Source organism: Gallinula chloropus (assembly GCF_964237585.1).
Source record: "Gallinula chloropus genome assembly, chromosome: 1".
Taxonomy (NCBI): Eukaryota; Metazoa; Chordata; class Aves; order Gruiformes; family Rallidae; genus Gallinula; species Gallinula chloropus.
In genome coordinates, this window is record NC_140085.1 from 84,940,571 (window position 1) to 84,958,376 (window position 17,806).

The 17,806-nt window shown below is 49.3% G+C and overlaps 2 protein-coding genes across 3 annotated transcripts; both read left to right on the plus strand.

The window, feature by feature from the left end:
• The first annotated feature begins 664 nt into the window (after positions 1 to 664).
• RBP5 (retinol binding protein 5) lies at positions 665 to 2,446 on the plus strand. 2 transcript variants are annotated; one of them, XM_084270857.1, is made up of 4 exons: positions 665 to 900; positions 1,214 to 1,326; positions 1,784 to 1,885; positions 2,295 to 2,446. In XM_084270857.1, exons 1-4 carry the CDS (start codon positions 828 to 830, stop codon positions 2,346 to 2,348), a joined length of 342 nt encoding a protein of 113 aa, XP_084126983.1. In that variant the 5' UTR covers positions 665 to 827; the 3' UTR covers positions 2,349 to 2,446. The 2 variants fall into 2 exon arrangements, with proteins under 2 accessions (XP_084126983.1, XP_084126982.1); XM_084270856.1 differs by having other exon boundaries at positions 668 to 900; positions 1,148 to 1,326.
• Positions 2,447 to 8,003: 5,557 nt separating this feature from the next.
• Positions 8,004 to 15,171, plus strand: C1R (complement C1r; the record flags this gene model as incomplete). The annotated part of the gene is made up of 11 exons (XM_084272655.1): positions 8,004 to 8,011; positions 8,784 to 9,012; positions 9,248 to 9,440; positions 9,622 to 9,765; positions 9,913 to 10,109; positions 10,608 to 10,755; positions 10,845 to 10,966; positions 11,460 to 11,538; positions 11,945 to 12,085; positions 13,621 to 13,695; positions 13,912 to 15,171. 11 exons carry the CDS (start codon positions 8,004 to 8,006, stop codon positions 14,712 to 14,714), a joined length of 2,139 nt encoding a protein of 712 aa, XP_084128781.1. The 3' UTR covers positions 14,715 to 15,171.
• Between the last annotated feature and the right edge of the window lie 2,635 nt (positions 15,172 to 17,806).

Below are 17,806 nucleotides of genomic sequence, written 5' to 3' on the forward strand. Positions count from 1 at the left end.
CGCTCTGCTCCACGCCCGGCCCCGCCCCGCCACTGCAACATGACGTCACGGGCGCGGCGGGGGCCGGTGGGGGTCGGCAGCCAATGCGAGGGGCCGCCGCGCCAGGTGCTGCGGAAGGGGGTGTGGGATGCGGGATGCGGTGCGGGGGAGCTGCTGTTTTGCCTTCTCGCTGCAATCCGGGCAGGGCACGGAGACGAGCGAGTGCTAGGGGCGCCTGGTTGGGGGCGGGGGGGACGACTTCAAAGCCGGCGCCCAGTACGTAGCACCGCGAAGCATCCTCGCAGCTGCAGGAGGATGTTGGAGGAGCAGGCGGGGAGCGTGAAGATCGGGGGTGGGGTGGGTCGGTCCCGGGGCGAGGGACTGCGGATCGCGTCCGGAGCCCACCGCCCATCAGCTTCGGGGTGTGCAGGGCGGAGCTGCCAGCCTGCAGGTTGCCGGGGTGGGGGGAGCGGGTCCAGGGCACTGTTCTGAGGAAGCTGGCGACCACGGAAGTCACGGTGTGAGAAGGGGCGGGAGGAAGCCTTGCCGCTGGTTGGCAGCCAAAGAGTTTAATTTACGCAGCTCCCGAGGAGGGCGGGGGGCGGTATGGGGACCTGTCGCTCTCAACTGGTCTCCCCTGCCGAGGCGGAGATGCTGGAAATAGGGGCAGTCCCAGCCTTTTCCGGGACTCTTACTGCAGCGGGTAGTCCGGGAGCCGGGTTGCCCCGCAGATCTCGCCGCACCGCGGGAGAGGGACCGGCCCGCCCGACGAGCGAGATCGGTCCCGTGCCTGTTTTGCTCCTTGCCCTCTCTCCATCTCGCCGTCGGCCCAGTCCCCCTCTCCCGGAATGCCTCCCAACCTGACCGGATATTACCGCTTCGTCTCCCAGGAGAACATGGACAATTACCTGCGCGCTTTAGGTAATTCTACCCTCCTCGCCCCTCTCCTTGTCCCCTTTTGCTCCCTTCTGACTCCAAAAATGTCAGAAGGGGAGAAAGGGGTTTGGTAGCCCTCTGGTCCTACTGTCTGTGACTTGCACTGGTGGGAGTGGGGAGGAGTTATCATAGCTGGGGCTCCCAGACTACAATAGTGGAGGAACTCTGTGGGGATGCTGCTAGAGAAGGGGCCCAGGAACCCCACAGGTCTCCCTTCTGTCTCATCCTTCAGATATCAATGTGGTCCTGCGAAAACTGGTTTGCCTCCTGAAGCCTGATAAAGAGATCATTCACACAGGAGATCACATGGTCATACGCACAATCACCTCCTTGCGGGACTATGTTATGGATTTTGACCTGGGAGTCCAGTTTGAGGAAGACCTGGGACCTGTGGATGGACGCAAGTGCCAGGTGAGAAGCTGAAGCAGTGGAATTTAATACTGGGGTGCACTAGGAGTTCAGGGACTTGTTCAGCTTTTGATTCACAAACCAGATGAGAGCCAGCCCAGAGCTGGCATGCCCTAGCAGGCCCAGGAGTAAGTGATTCTATGAGTGAATCACCACAGCAAAGGGGAAAGGCACAAACAGCCAGAAAAACAGTACTTTGCCACCCAGCGGGTACTAGTCTCTGGAGCGAAGCCCTGAAAAGACAGATCAGCCTACGTGGCAGCACTCTGTTGCACTTGGACACCAGAGGGTCATTCACCTCTCACAAAAAGCATCAGTCCCAAGGAGCCACCAAAAAGACACCAGATCAGGGGCTGCATTTGAAAATGTGTCTGAGAGGAACAGTCAGTGTCATCACTGGAAACCTTTATTGCCAGGATTTACTTGGGACCTTGTCTTCCCCCTTCCTCATTTTTTCCAGACAACTGTCTCCTGGGAAGGGGATCAGCTGGTGTGTGAGCAACTAGGAGAGAAGAGGAACAGAGGCTGGAGGCACTGGCTGGAGGGGGACCAGCTGCATCTGGTGAGGAGGGGTCCAGTGCAGCTTGCTAAACAATAGTTGCAGTAGGTGGAGACACACACACTCCCATACACATACTGGTGCTGCGGGCTCTGAGCCAGTTGTGCAGCTTCCTTCCAGCTCCCCATGGATTTCAGCCCCAGCTCCTGGGGGCCAGCCACTGTTTCACACAAACATCCGCCTCCAGGGTTTAAAAGTTAACACAGGCCAACAAAGGTAATGGTCCTTCCCTGCCCTGCAGCCTACCCTGCTAAAGCTTTCGGAGGGTCAGGAAGAGCACGCAGCGGCACCTGAGCTGCAAGACTCCAGCCAGCGCCTGGAGGGCAAGCAGCAGGGCTGCAGCAGTGGGTGCTGGGGAGGGGGAGAAGTAAGGGATTCAGCCTAAACTCATTTTTTCTCCACTTTTCCCCAGCGTATGACTGCTGAAGACGAAGTCTGTGTCCAGGTTTTCCAGAAAGTGAAGTAGTGAGAGCTCCCCTGGATGGATGCCCGGCCGGGACCCTCGCTCCCCAGTGCAATCTACCCTGTACCGAAAAAAAAAACCCCAAGATTCGAGCGAGGAGAGCCCCGGCTCGGTAGCAGAGTGTTTCTTTCGGCCTTGCTTCTCGCCCAGCAGCGGGGGGCGGGGGGGGCGGGAGACGGACGGGATTTCCAGCGACCGGGAGTCACGGCGGGGTCGGGCCTGTGGGGAGCGGGAGGCGGGAAGAGGAGGTGGCCGGGGTGGGCTGGGGCGGGGAGGGTGATGGGCCGTCGACTGCACGGAGGCTCCTTTCAGAATAAGAGCTGGACTGTGAGGAGCGGGACGGGAGCTGCCCCATACCCAGCCCGTTCCCCCTGCTTCCCCTGCTATCCCGCCGAAGCTGCCCCCGCCAAGCAGGGGATGATGCCTGAATGGGCAGGGGTGGCTGAGACTACCCCTTCCGCGGGCACTGACACCAGCCGTCTTCTGGCCCCCTGGGGATGCCACATTATCCTTAGGATTGTGGGGTCCTCGAGCAGGGTGGGTAGGAAACAGAGCTTGTCCTTCAGGGTCAAGGATTTTCATGTAATGGATAGAAATCCGAGGGTTGGAGCAAGGGAAATAGCTCCATGTTCACTGTGTTCCTGAGAAGTTCCTATGGGTGAGGAAGGCTCAGACTCTCCTCTTGATGTAAGAAACCACAGCCACCACATCTAGCCCCAGCACTCCTGGACTTCCTGGCAGTGTCTCCCCACAGCCATCATAGCCCCCTGGGTACACGGCTCCTCTCTACAATCAGAGGCCAAGGGATGGGATGAAAGTAGGTGAGGTCTCCTAAAAAGCCAGACCAGTGCCAAAGACAGAGGTGTCCTTTAATGAAGACACCTGATAGGATGTGCACAAGCCCACAGACAGTTATTTCTGAAGGATGCTTTTAGACAAGCAATAAAAGGTTGAAGGGCAGGGTATGCAGAAATGTGTATCTCTTGACATCACAGAGAACCAAAAGCTAGGTAGATTTTGAAAATACAGGCCCTTTTGAAGCTGAGAAAAGCCATTTTTGCCTACAGCGTGTCACCTAAAAAGTAGTATATTCTGTGGAGTTTATTTTCAGGGAACTGCAAAGATGAGTGCCATAAGAAAAGCATTCCATTAGAATGCATGATAAGCAAGAGGTCAGGCAGCTGCAGTTGACTATAATGTCAATCTCTGACTCTTCAAGGTTGTCTCTGAGAACATCCCCGGCTGCAGCCAGCCTGTCAATATCGACAGTGGAAGAGTACCACATGATAGAACACAAACAAAGCCAGGGAGCAGTCATAGCCATGTCACAGAGCACATCATTTATCTGCTCTGTGCAGACCACAACAAGCCAGCATTGCTTCTGTGGTGGTTTGACCCTATCTGGAGGCCAGATGCCCACCAAAGCCACTCTATCACTTCCCTTTTCAGCTGGACAGGGTAGGAAATATACCCTGAGAGGCTCAGGAGTCAAGATAAGGACAGGGAGAGATCATTCTGTAATCAGCGTCACGGGCAAAACAGACTCAGCACAGAATAAAGGACAGAAAGCTCTCTAATGTATTACACTGCAGTTCACACACAGTGACACCAGAGTCGGGTAATGAGAAGTGCAGCCAGATCTTAAAGCACCTTCCCCCACCCTTCCTTTCTTAGCAAACTGCACTTTAGTCACGATTTCTCTCCCTTCTTCCCCCTCTAAGGTGGTATATGGTGGAGGCAAAAAGCAGGGGAATAGGGATTTTGGTCAGTTCCTTACGAGTTGGTTTCCTTCTTAGCCAGGGTGGCATTCCTCACACCCTTCCCCTGCTGCACCATGGGGTCTCACCCATGGGAGACAGTCCTCCACGAACTTCTCCAATGTGAGTCCTTTCCCATGGGGCTTCAGCTCTTCACCAGCTGCCCCAGTGTGCATCACTGCTATGGGGTGCTGACCTTCTGGCCCAGACTGCTCCAGCCTGGTCCCCCACAGAGTCACAAGTCCCCCAGCAAAGCTGCTCCAACGTGGATCAGTCTCTCCACAGGCTGCAGGTTTCGCTTCCAGGAGCTAGCTCCAATGTGGGCTTCCCATGAGGTCACAGCGTCCTTCAGGTGTCTCCACCCACTCCAGTGTGGGGTCCTCCATGGGCTGTAGATGGGATCTCTGCTCTCCCTCATCACACATGGGCTGCAGGGGCACAGCCTGCTTCACCATGGTCTTCTCCACAGGCTGCAGGGAAATCTCTCCCTCAGTGCCTCCGCCCCTCCAACCCCCACACCCTCCCCCCCAGCCCCTTCCCTCGCCTTGGTGCCTGCACAGTTTCTTACACCTTCTCACTCCCCTCCCTGCAGCTGCTTGCATTTTTTCCTCCTAAATCTGATTCCCAGAGGCACTGTGACCGTTGCTGATGGGCTTGGCCTCGATCAGCAACAACTCTGGCCTTGAGCAGGCTGGTGTTTGCTTTGTCAGGCCTAGGGAGAGTTTCTAGCTGCTTCTTGCAGAAACCACTCCCTTCTCCACCAGAACCTCACCATGTAAATCCACAACACCTTCTAACAAAAGGAGCTTCCACGTTGTCTTTGTTGTATCATGAGGTTGCAAAAGGCAGAGCTTTGATTGACAGCAGCTGAAGCTAGTTCAACTGTTGCCCTCTACAGATTCCTCCATACAATGAGACTGCTTCTGAGCTGTTTCTGACTCCAAACACCAAGCCCATTTCATAGAATCACAGAATTGTAGGGGTTGGAAGGGACCTCGAGAGATCATCGGGTCCAACCCCCCTGCCAAAGCAGCTCCCTAGGACATATCACTCAGATAGGCGTCCAGACAGGTCTTGAATATCTCCAGAGAAGGAGACCCCACCACCTCCCTGGGCAGCCTGTCCCAGGGCTCTGTCGCCCTCACTGGGAAAAAGTTCTTCCGCATGTTGGTGCGGAACTTCCTGTGCTCCAACTTGCAGCCATTGCCCCTTGTCCTGTCCCCACAGGCCACTGAAAAGGGGCTGGCTAATTCCCCCTGCATCCCCTGCTTCAGATAATTATAAACTTTAATTAGGTCCCCCCTTAGTCTTCTCTTCTCAAGGCTGAACAGTCCCAGCTCACTCAGCCTTTCCTCATAGGGGAGATGCTCCAGGCCCATCTTCGTAGCCCAGACTGATATCTTCAATAGTGTGTGATCAAAAACTAACCAACTCATTTCAGGTCCTTCACCAAAACATGGTGCAAACTTTCATTTTTCTGAGCCTACATTCTGGTTTGATGGTAGCCAGCTATTACCTTCAGGTTGTTGGACAGACTCTTCCTCTGGGATGCCAGCCATCCATATAATTTTCATGTAAGCCTATGAGTGGATTGCTTCTGAGTGGTTGCCAGCCATCATACATCCATGACCGTCTTGTCTTCAGGAAGCATACAGTTGTGCTAGGACCATAGATAGGAATCATACCCACTTGATATGGTTCACACTCATAATAATTATAAGGGACCTGATGACATGAATCCATGAGTCCTGGCTAAGTGATTCTCCACCATATTTGAGAAGCTGTCACAGTCCCGTGAAGTTCATACTGACTGGAAAAGGGGAAGAATAGTTTCCATTTTCAACAATGGAAAAAAGGAAGATCCAAGGAAACTACAGGCACAGAGGTCAGTCTCACCTCTGTGCCTGGCAAGGTCATGGAGCAGATCCTCCTGGTAACTGCTCAGACACATGGAAAGTGAGGAGGTGATTGGCTGTAATCAACATGGGTTCAATGAGGGCAAACTATGCCTGACAAATTTGGTGGCATTCTACAATAGTGTTGCACTGTTAGTGTGTAAGGGAAGAGTGACAGACGTCTTCTACTTGGGTGTGTGCAAAGCATTTGACACTGTCCCACACAGCATCCCTGTCTTTACATTGGAGAGACATGGATTTGACAGATGGACCACTTGGTGGTTAAGGAATTGGCTGGATGGTCACAATCAAAGATTTGTGATCAATGGCTCAATGTCCAAATCAAGACCAGTGATGAGTGGCATTCTGCAAGGGTCAGTACTGGGACTGACACTGTTTAACATCTTTGTTGGAGACATGACAGGGGGATTGACTGCATCCTCACAAAACCTGTCGACAACACCAAGCTGTGTGGTGTGGTTGACGTGCTGGAGGGAGGGAAGGGATGCCATCCAGAGGGACTTTGAGAGATGGGCCTGTGGAAACACAAGAAATTCATGCCATATCATGTTGAGCTTTATATCAATCAATATTCCAAGTCCTTCTCCTCAGGGCTGCTGTCAATCTGTTCTCTGCCCAGACTATAGCTGTGTTTAGGATTGCCCCAACCCATGTGCAGGACCTATTGCAGCACTGCACAGCACAGCAGTGAGCCTGCCCAAGTATGTTCATCATGCAGAGGAGATATTTGGACATCAGGACTGGGATAATGTCCCCTGCTTAACCTTAATTCTTATGTGTGGGGACATACAGTGTTATTACAGAAGCAATAATTACGTGTTTATATTATCTTTTTCAGATAATAATTCAAAGACATTTGATGATAGGTTCTCTTGTATGCTTCCATAAATATTCAAAGATGCTTTCTTCATCCTTTTGAACGCTATTTTCATCTTCATTCAACATGTTCTTGTAGCTGAGAGTTATTTCCTATGCTTCTACACAAGAAACTTGCTAATTTCTCTGAAGCCACCCTTAATTCCAAGGGAAAAAGCTAAAATGCCTGTTTACCTCTTATAGTAAAGTCTGAAAGCCAAGAAATTTTAAACTTCATCAAGTTGCTGGCACACAATATATGTCTTGGGCACTATGTTGATAAGTCTGATTAGGTTTGCAAGTTGCTAGAGTTTCTAATTTCCCCATTAAATGCTGAAGGCCTTATCTTGTTTCTCTTAAAACTCTTGCAGAACAAGCAGCAAGAAGGGTCCTTGGAAAGTGGCTTGTTCTCAAAATGATTTGAGTTCTGTAGGTTTGTTCATTTTTCTGAGTACCTATTCAACTCCAATGTCTGAGTTGTCTTGCTTTCCCATCCCCGAAAAACCCAACCAACCTCCTCTGAAGAGATAAAAATCAAACCATCAAAAAAGTAAATTGGTCCATGAACCAGACTAGAGACCAATTTACTTTTTTGATGGTTTGATTTTTATTTTTTATTTTTTTAAGTTTAAATTAATTTGTTAGGACTAAAATTTCTGGTCCTCTTCCTACGCCTGAAAAGTACCCCAGGAGTAGGTGAGACTTCCTTAGGAGGTCACCTTTGGAGGGGAACAAACTTAGGAAGGTTACTGGACAGCAGACGAAACCCTAGGAAGGGTCGCTAGCAATCGTTTCCCTGCCTTCTCGCTCAGAAGAGGCTGCTCATCTCTGCCTGTCTCGGATGTGACAGCCTCACGAAAGCAACCCCCCCCTCACCACCCCGCCGCCCCGAGCCCGTGCTCCCGTGTCCGGGGCACCAGCAGCTCGGCGGCAGCAGAGGGCAGCAAGCGCTGGGCTGCGGGAGCCTGGTCCGGGGCCAGGCTGTTCGCAGCCCTGGCTTTCTCTCCCCTCCCTCCGCGTCTCCCCACCTACCCGACCGGACCTCGGGCTTCCCGCCGGCCGCCGCTCCGGAGCTCAGTCTTGGGGCAGCAGGCAGGACGGGCAGGGCTGCGTGCGCGGCGGGGGAACGCATGGCCAGGTGCGTGGGGCGTCTGGGGAGGGAAGGGGGGACACCCAGCCACGCCTCGGCGGGGAGGCGACGGGACACTTAGACCCTTCCAGGAAGGATAATAGGGCAAAGGGGCTACACACTCAATCCAGCTCTGGTAGCACGTAGAGTTAAGGAAGAAGGATCATGCTGGCTGATGTTTTCTTGAGAGCTGGGCAGTGAGCTCGTGTTGAAGGAACGCTGGTAGTCCTCTTCCCCAGAGGGGAAGAAGGGAGATCTGCAGAATGAAAAGGAAAAAAAATATATATAATATAGAAGGGCCAGCTTCTGGAGGAGTGGGACCAAGGCATGACTGGGTAGAGGGCTGTCAGGGACATGCTCAGCAAACTGAGCTTGGGAACTTCAGGCCCTTATCAAAGGAACGGGGCAGAGGTCCTAAACTAGCAATAAACAGAAGTAACCCACTGGCCCAGAGCCAACAGGAGCGAAACTTCCCCTGGATCTAAGGGCCCTAGTCCCATGAGTGCTGGGAACAAGGAGATACTGCTCAGGGAGTTCACCCGTGTTCCTTCAGACTGTTTCTTGAGTTGATGAATCTCCTTGGCTGGTCACAGTGCCTTGCTGGAACCTGGGTAGTGCTGGTGTCTTCATTTCAGCTGTTCTTCCCAAGTGATCCAAGCCAGAAGCTCAACCTGCAACTAGGCCTAATGTGTTTGGATTCCAGTAGTGCACAAGTCACTTGTGAAGTCTCCCCTGATACTGGATGACCTAATGTTGTGCAATTTACTTGCCATTTTCACAGGCACGTTCCTTTTCTCCCATGGACCTTCCTCTTTTTTGGAGTAATCAGTTCTAGTCCAGTCCCAAGTAAGCTTTTTGGGGAGATCAGATCCCCTGGTTATCCCAAGCCATATCCCAACAATAATATCAGCACCTGGGATATACACATCCCAAAAGGCTATGTGCTGAAGCTGACCTTCAGATATTTTGACCTGGAGCCGTCAGAGTCCTGCTTCTATGACTATGTTAAGGTATGTGCATAGATACCAGGGCCACAGGGTGGCTGGAGAGGGGAATCTGGTGGCCACTGCATGCCATGGCTCTTCATTCTTTGGGGCTCCTCCCATGCTTTCCACAAAAGAAAGGGAAGGAGTTAAAGATAGAAATGGGTGGAGCAGGTACTGGCAACTCATGTCTGGGTGATAGTGATGCACAGAGCAGATTGAATCTTATGAGGCTACACTGGATTCCCCTTAACCTTGACAGGTCAAAGCAGACAAGAAGAACTTGGGCAGATACTGTGGCCAGCTTGGGTCAAACACAGGCAATCACCCAGGAAGAAAGGAGTTTGTATCTAAGGGGAATAGGATGCACTTGGCATTCCACTCTGACTTCTCCAATGAAGACAATGGCACAGTGATTCCCTACAAGGGTTTCCTGGCCTATTACCAAGCTGTGGGTGAGTAGGAAATACCCTCAGCATGCAGAAGGAAGCCTGTGTGGCTCCAACCAATTTTCCTCCTTGTACAGCAAATAAAGAGAAGCTGTAAGCAAGGATGTGGATCTCCATGTCCTTTCTCTGTATGGCAAAGAGGTTTAACACTTTATCCCCCTTGTCTCTGCATCTTCTGTGTCTTCAGATCTTGATGAATGTGACCCTAACAGTGCTGATGAGAAAGATGAAAGGCCCCAGTGCCAGCACTTCTGCCACAACTATGTAGGTGGCTACTTCTGTTCTTGCCGGGCTGGCTACCAGCTTCAGAGTGACCGCCACACCTGCAAAGGTAAATTGCAATTTTGAAAAATAAGAAGGTTCTAGGCAAGGAGCCCTTCAGACAAGGAGGGTGGGAGAAGTGGCCTGGGGAGCAGTTGACAGGGCTGCAGAAGACACAGCTCCGTGATGTGACCTCTACTTTCTTCCCCCACAACAGTGGAGTGCAGCAGTGAGTTGTTCACAGAGACATCCGGGTACCTGAGCAGCCCTGAGTACCCCCAGCCCTATCCTGAAGACCTCCAGTGTAACTACAGCATCCGTCTGCAAAAGGGTCTGTCTATTATCCTCAAGTTCTTGGAACCCTTTGAGATTGATGATCACCAGCAAGTTCACTGTCCTTATGATCAGCTCAAGGTACTGGAGATTAGTAAGCTCTACTTCCAACCCTGCCTCCCAAACTGGACAGGAATTGTGGGGACACTACTATTTGGATAAGAAATATGGGATCAGTACAGGAAGAATGTCCCAACCTGAAGGACTGAGCATTTCCCTTGTCCCTCCCTCAGTGTGCTTAATTATTATTGTCCTGAGGTCAGAGGCTCTGGGTCGCAGGCCCCTGTGAACAGAGCCAAAAAAAGATTCCTTCTTCCAATTTTACCTCCCTTTGATTTAATCTCAGGATTTGAAGGGGTTGATAGCTCTGATTGCCATGATAAGGGAGAAGGAGGGCTTGTGGTTGGTCAGCCCTTTGTTCTGATCTGTCTGTGCAGACATCAGTAAAGATAGGTTGGACAACCAGCTCTGTTCACCATCATAGGCACTGTGGCAAACTTTGTCTGGATCCCCAGTAGGGATACTGGGACAAAGAGATATCTGTGTTTCTGTCCCTGTGATACCTGTTTTCCTCCTCAGATCCAAGCACGAGGGAGAGAGATTGGTGAATTTTGTGGAAAGAAATCCCCTGGCAGCATTGAAACCAACAGCAATGAGGTGGACATACTCTTCTTCACTGATGAGTCGGGATTCAGCCGTGGCTGGAAAATCCACTACACCTCAGAGAGTAAGACTTTTTCTTTTCCCCCAGAGGCTACTTACAGGCTGACTACACCTTCTGTTAATACCACTTTACTTTGTCCCATTCTCCAACAGAAATACGGTGCCCACGGCCTGTCCCACGGGATCAGTTTACCATCATCGCACACATGCAGCCTGTGTATCGATTTCAGGACTACCTTGTTGTCAGCTGCAAGACTGGGTATAACCTGATAGAGGTGAGATCCCTTCTCCACTCCCTTCAGTCATATTCTGGCTTCTCTTCAGTTTGTGTAAGTCTTTTACCTTTCAGTAGAACTCTTTGAGACTTCACTCATGACAATCTCTTGCAATTTCTGTTTCTTCCTTGTTTTTATCAGCTTTCTTCCAGTGTTTTCTACTTTTCTAGCTCCCCTCCTTATACAATTACTCTTTCACAAAGCCCTGGTAGAAGATGAGAGATAAAGACCCCAGGAAACAGTGCTAAACAAGAGTATCTTTTTGGAAGGATATGAAATCAGACTTGAAGCAAAAGATGTTATCTTGCCATGCTGTCACCAGGACTGTGTAGTGTCTCAGGCCAATGTCAAGAACACAGCAACTAGAACAGACTGCAGAGGGGCATCTATTGTACAGCAGTGAAAACATGGGCACATAAAATAATATTTTAATGTGGGGAAGGGGATATAAGGCTTTGTACAACTTACAGAGATGGTTTTCTCTCCCATGCAGGGCAATCAAAAGCTGCTGTCCTTCACAGCTGTCTGCCAGGCTGATGGAACTTGGCATCAATCTATGCCCCGCTGTGAAAGTGAGTGATCTGAGAATGGGGATTATGCATCCTGCTGTGGCTTTCCCCCTCCAAAAAAATCAGGACTTCAGCCTCCATGACTCAAGTCTGTGGCCACAGATTCATGGATATGCTGGTTGGAAGGATCTGTGGAGGTCCACTGTTGACTTTCATTATGTTTTTCCACTTGCAAAAGGTTAAATGATTTTCCTCCCTCACAAAACCACGTAAAATATCAGTGAAAAATTGCCATAATGTTGTAAACTGGAAAGCAAAAGATTCCAGTCTGGGATTCATTTTGGAACAGCCTCTGTCTGCCTGCTGGACTAATTGGTCCTTCGCATCATGCCACGATTCAAGTCAAGCCTGAGCCTGCAGGTAGTAAAGCTGTCTTTGATTCATCCCTTTTCCTTTTCCTTTTTTGTAGTTGTGAATTGTGGCACCCCTGCAAACCTGACCAACGGGGCATTCAGCTATGCTAACACACCTGCAAATGACAACTACCAGTCAGTGATCACGTACCGGTGCAACGAACCCTACTATCACATCGTCACTGGAACAGGCGGCGGTGAGTCCCAAATCCCACACAGACACTGAAATCTGTCCGTGGAAAGTCCTCTCAGGTTTCCAGTTAGAACTGTCTCTGCTGACTGGGCTTAGGGCTCATGCTTTCGTCCTGTGAAGGCTCTCAAATCTTTCCTTGGCTCTGCACCGTAGCTCCTGAGGCTTCTTCTCTCAGCCTGTTCCCACCCTGCTGCATTCACAGTCCATCACATCCCTCCTCCATGTTCTCCTTAACTTTGCAGAAGGCCTTATTCTCCCACTTTGGGTCATTATTTGTGCTTTTCTAGTGGATTTCTTTCTTGGACTGAAGTTTGAGTCATGCTGTCTGGGAATCACTAGAATTCTGAAACCTCACTGCACCAGTCCAAGTGTTACAGATGCAAATGAACTCAAACTCCACTCCACTGTAACACTGTTTACCTCTTTGGAGTATCGTTCAGCAGCAGAGACATCTAAGGGCTAGATAACATTCGTACAGAAAAACTTTTAGGCAGCAGGTCAGAAAAATTAAGGTGGTGTTTAAAACAATTCACATGCTTTCTTTTTGTACCTGAGCCATGATTTGGTGACCCAGGAGCTTTGGTTACAACAACAGTATAAGGAGTTCATGATTTCCTTGCCTTGTCTGCTCATTTAACCTCTGCAAAAAATTGAAGATTCATGGATATGATTGCCAGGATGGACAGGCAATTGTGCAGCATGTATGAGAGAGGTGACACACTAGCACTGGGGCCAGGAGCAAACAGCTAAAGAGTTCTTAAAGTTGGTACTAATGCTGAATTTGATTGTTCTTGCGTCTGAGTTTAACTCCTTCATAAAGTTTCAGAGCACAATCTCATCAGAAAAAAAAATATCACGAGCAAGTAAATAGCAGCACCGGCCAAATTCTGAGGGGTAGCCATCATGGTTTAGTCAATTTTGAGATAATAGCTGATATTTTCTTGGAAGCACTTACTATACTGTAAGATAAATTGCATATCATTATTATAATTATTTTTAGTCACCAGCGCAAACTTTGTAAGAAAAGCAGATGTTGGAGGTAGTGGAGTTTTTGTTGAGGTGACATGCAAGTTAGATGACCTGCAGTATAGCCTCAGAAGTACATATTGAGTACTGACTCGTCTTTTTTCCTGTTTCTGGAACAAATGACCTTGTCCTACTTTCTGCAAACTACAGAGACCAGAAACTTTAATCTAAAATCCATGCCTTTACTCCTCTTCCTTATTTGGGCTAAATAAGTTCAAACAGTTCTCTGTAAGCATGTGAACTGATTGAAGTTACAACTTCATTCAGGTGGCTCTATAGGCTTTTCTTCTACAGAAGCAGTGCCTAAGCTTTATTGGTCACCAGCAACTGAGGTGCTTTAATGTACGTGGTCTCCTAGATGGAGGCACCAGTGCATCTTTTGGAAAGGGTGGAGTGCAGTGGGATGGAATAGCTGAGCGCAACATGTGGGACACTTTGGAGAGAGGAACCCTGTGAAATTTTTCTCCCTATTTCCCTTTCTTCTTCCCTTTTCCCTTCCCTGTTGTCCTTCAGAGAGGTTCACCTGCTCGACTGAGGGAACCTGGGTGGATCAAAATGGCCAGACGAGGATTCCTGCCTGTTTGCCAGGTCAGTAAAAAACTCTGACTTTGTCCAGTGCTTACGGATTCGTGCTTAGTCAGTGCAAAGCTGTGACAGCATGCCGGGAGGGGAGTGAGGATAATGGTATCAGTGAAGAAGGACAAGGAAATCTATCCAGGAAGACAAAATAAAGGTGAGGTCAAACAGGGAAAGAGAGACAAACCAGGGCAGCAGAGGGTGTCATGTTCTTGCATTTCTCCACAGTATGCGGGAAGCCGGACAATCCTGTGACTGAAATCCAGCGGATCTTGGGAGGCAAGCAAGCAGCAGAAGGCAGCTTCCCTTGGCAGGCTCTTACTCACATCCATGGGCGAGGTGGTGGTGCCCTCCTGGGCGATCGCTGGATCCTGACCGCTGCCCACACCATTCTCCCCAAAGGGGCTGTAGGGAACAGTGGTGACCTGGAGCAGTTAGCACAGGAGGCTAACGTCTTCCTCGGTCACACCAGTGTAGAAGAGCTTCACAAGCTGGGTAACCACCCTGTACGTAGGATCTTTATCCATCCAGATTACAACCCTAATGATGAGCACAACTTCAACGGGGACATCGCCCTGATGGAGCTGAAACACCCGGTAACCTTGGGACCTACAGTACTGCCCATCTGTCTGCCAGATTCTGCCAACACCACGTTCTACAGGGATGGACACATGGGCTATGTGAGTGGCTTTGGTGTGGAAAAAAACTTCATTTCAAATGAATTGAAGTATGTGAGCCTACCAGCAATTGCTCATGACAAATGTAAGCGTTGGCTGCTGAGTAAGAGGACTGGTATGCAAATGGTTTTCTCTGAGAACATGTTCTGTGCTGGCTTCCCCAGAGTCATACAGGATACCTGCCAGGGGGATAGTGGGAGTGTCTTCACGGTGTTAGATGCACAAAGTGGTCGCTGGGTGGCTACTGGTATTGTTTCTTGGGGTATTGGCTGTGGCAAGGGTTATGGCTTCTACACCAAAATCATCAACTATTTGGACTGGATCAATGGGATAGTAAGGGAGGATAGGCTCTAAATATCGCTGAAGAATCACTGATGGCATGTAAATATCCACAGGAAATCAGATCTAAAACTTTTGATGATGTCCCAAAGGCTTTTCAAACATACAGACCATGTAATCTTCATCATGAGCACTACTAAAAGCCACCACACTGTTTGATGAATTCTTGATGGTAGCATTAAAACATACCAAAGTTGCTTTAGCATTGACATGCCTTTTTGGGTGTTCTACTTCTTCCAAGTCTTATTACTAGATGAAGCCTTAATAATATTAGGAAATCTTGTGGCAGCAAATGTTATTTTTTGAAGTGCTGATGGTATCATCAGCCTACTGCAATCTACTTTTGTACTCTATTCTGTGGGAAGGTTGGGCTTTCTTGAAGGATGTGGTACATAGTGTTGAGTACAGTGCGCATATGCCCATTGGCATCGGTGAGTTTCTATGAATATTAAAATCATCGCTGGAGAAAACAGCTGTGTTGTGTCTTTCTGTCTTTGTTTTTAACAACTGCCAAATATTCCCCATCACTGAAAGCAACTTACAAACTTTATATAGGAATTTCTTTGCCTACTACTAACATGTTTCCAGTTCTGCAAAGGCATGTGGCATTTGCTCGCCTGTCACAAAACTTCCATTCTGAAACTCCATGTGGCTTCAAGGGAGACAAAAATAAAGTGTCCATGTGTTGCCACATTCAAAAGACAGAGAAGGCAACAACCAATGTCCAGAAGAAAAGAGCCCAGGAACCTTTCCTGATCAGAATTTGAGGATGGATTTTTTTATACTACATGAAATAAAGCACTGACTGCAGGACAGAAGCTCTAAAAGGATGCTGACTCAGAAAGATGACACCTCTTGTGTTGTGGACATTCTCTGGAGTTGTCTCTTGACTAGTTTTGCTACTGTAGAAGAGCCTACCTTTTTCTTGTGAGTCACTGAGAGAACTGAAGTCTGCAAAAGCTGGGCAGAGGAATGCTGGAGATAAGGTCATAGTTGCCTTCTCAAACTGTTTTCTGTGAGATACAGCTCCACAGATCTTCACAGGTTTCACTATTTCTCATTTGCTTTTTAGATAATATACCCTGGAGAATGATTTGTGAAATTGCACATCTGATATAAGTTCAGCTGTGGTGTCCAGGGGTCAGAATTCTGTTTATTTTTCCCATTTGTGTGGGCAAGAGGGGAGCATGAGAGGCAACAAAAGCACGGAAAAGCAAGGTGTCCAGTTGTGCAGGAGCAATGGATAAACTGTGGTTCAGGGGAGAGAAAGGAGGATGAGGTATATGCAGATGGGGAGTGTTCTAGGTGAAGAACAAGGAATTTCTGGGATGATCAGTGAGTACACGTGTCAAGAGCAACAAAATACCAACTCTTCATCCCTTCTTAAAATTGGGAAAAATTACTTAGAAACCACCTTAAAGAATCATAAAACCACAGAATACTTTGGGCTGGAAGGGACCTTAAAGATCATCTAGTTCCAACCCCCTGCCATGGGCAGGGACACCTCTTGCTAGACCAGGCTGCTCAAGACCCCACCCAACCTGGCCATGAACACTGCCAGGGAGGGGGCATCCACCACTTCACTGGGTAACCTGTTCCAGTGCCTCACCACCCTCATAGTGAAGAATTTCTTCCTAATAGCCAATCTAAATCGACCCCCTTCCAATTTAAAACCATTTCCCCTTGTCCTATCACTCCATGCCCTTCCAAAAAGCCCCTTCCCAGCTTTCTCGTAGGACCCCTTCAGGTACTGGAAGGCTGCTATAAGATCCCCCCAGAACCTTCTCTTCTCCAGGCTGAACAACTCCAACTCTCTCAGCCTGCCTTCATAGGAGAGATGCTCCAGACCTCTAATCATCTTCATGGCCCTCCTCCGGACCAGTTTCAACAGTTCCATGTCCTACTTATGTTGTGGACTCCAGAACTGGACACAATACTCAGATGGGGGTCTCATGAGAGCAGAGTGGACAGGGAGAATCCCCTCCCTTGACCCGCTGGCCACACTCCTTTTGATGCAGCCCAGGATATGGTTGGCCTTCTAGGCTGTAAGCACATATTTTTGGCTCATGTCGAGCTTCTCATCCACCAGCACCTCCCCAAGTCCTTCTCAGCAGGGCTGCTAGAGAGCACACATAATCTCCCAGCCTGTACTGATGACAAGGATTACCCTGACCCAGATGCAGGACCTTGCACTTGGCCTCGTTGAACCTCATGAGGTTCACATGGTCCCACTTCTCCAGCTTGTCCAGGTCCCTCTGGGTGACATCCATCCTTCCAGCATGTCAACTGCACCACTCAGCTTGGTGTCTAATGCAAACTTGCTGTTTGCACCCAACCTCACTGTCAATGAAAATACTAAATAGTACCGGTCTCGGTACGAACCCCTGAGGGACACCACTTGTCACAGATCTCCGTCTGGACATCAGGCCATTGATGACTACTCTCTGGATTCGACCATCCAACCAATGCCTTATCCACCAAACAGTCCACTCATCAAATCTGTATCTCTCCAGTTTAGAGAGAAGGATGCTGTTGGGGACTGTGTCAAAGGCTTTAAAGAAGTCCAGATAGATTACACCTCTTGCTTTTCCAGTGTCCACTGATGTGATCACCCCATCATAGAAAGCCACAAGGCTGGTCAGGCAGGATTTGCCCTTGGTGAAGCCATGCTGACTGTCTTGAATCACCTCCCTATTTTCCATGTGCCATAGCATAGCTTCTAGGAGGATCTGTTCCATGATCTTTCAGGCACAGAGGTGAGGCTGACAGGTCAGTAGTTCCTTGGGTCATCTTTTTTACCCTTTTTAAAAATGGACACAATGTTGCTCTTTTTCCAGTCACCATGGACTTTTCATATATGATGGAGAGGGTCTTGGCAACCACATCAGCCAATTCCCTGAGGACTCTGGGATGCATCTCATCAGGTCTCAAGGACTTATATATGTTCAGGTTCCTCAAGTGGTCACAAACCTGATCTTCCCCTACAGTGGGAGGTGCTTTACCCCCTTGTGCCCCATCTTGCTGTCCACTGACCCAGGAGGGGACTTTTAAGGAGAACTAGACCTAGACAGAAAAGAAGAAAGGCAATACACACACAATAGCACATA

What these genes read in the sequence shown, in the direction of transcription:
- RBP5 (XM_084270856.1), top strand. Translation starts at nt 828, where the DNA reads ATGCCTCCCAACCTGACCGGATATTACCGCTTCGTCTCCCAGGAGAAC. An exon ending in CAATTACCTGCGCGCTTTAG is followed by an intron (nt 901 to 1,147) that starts GTAATTCTACCC and finishes CTCATCCTTCAG; the next exon opens with ATATCAATGTGGTCCTGCGA. An exon ending in AGGGGGACCAGCTGCATCTG is followed by an intron (nt 1,886 to 2,294) that starts GTGAGGAGGGGT and finishes ACTTTTCCCCAG; the next exon opens with CGTATGACTGCTGAAGACGA.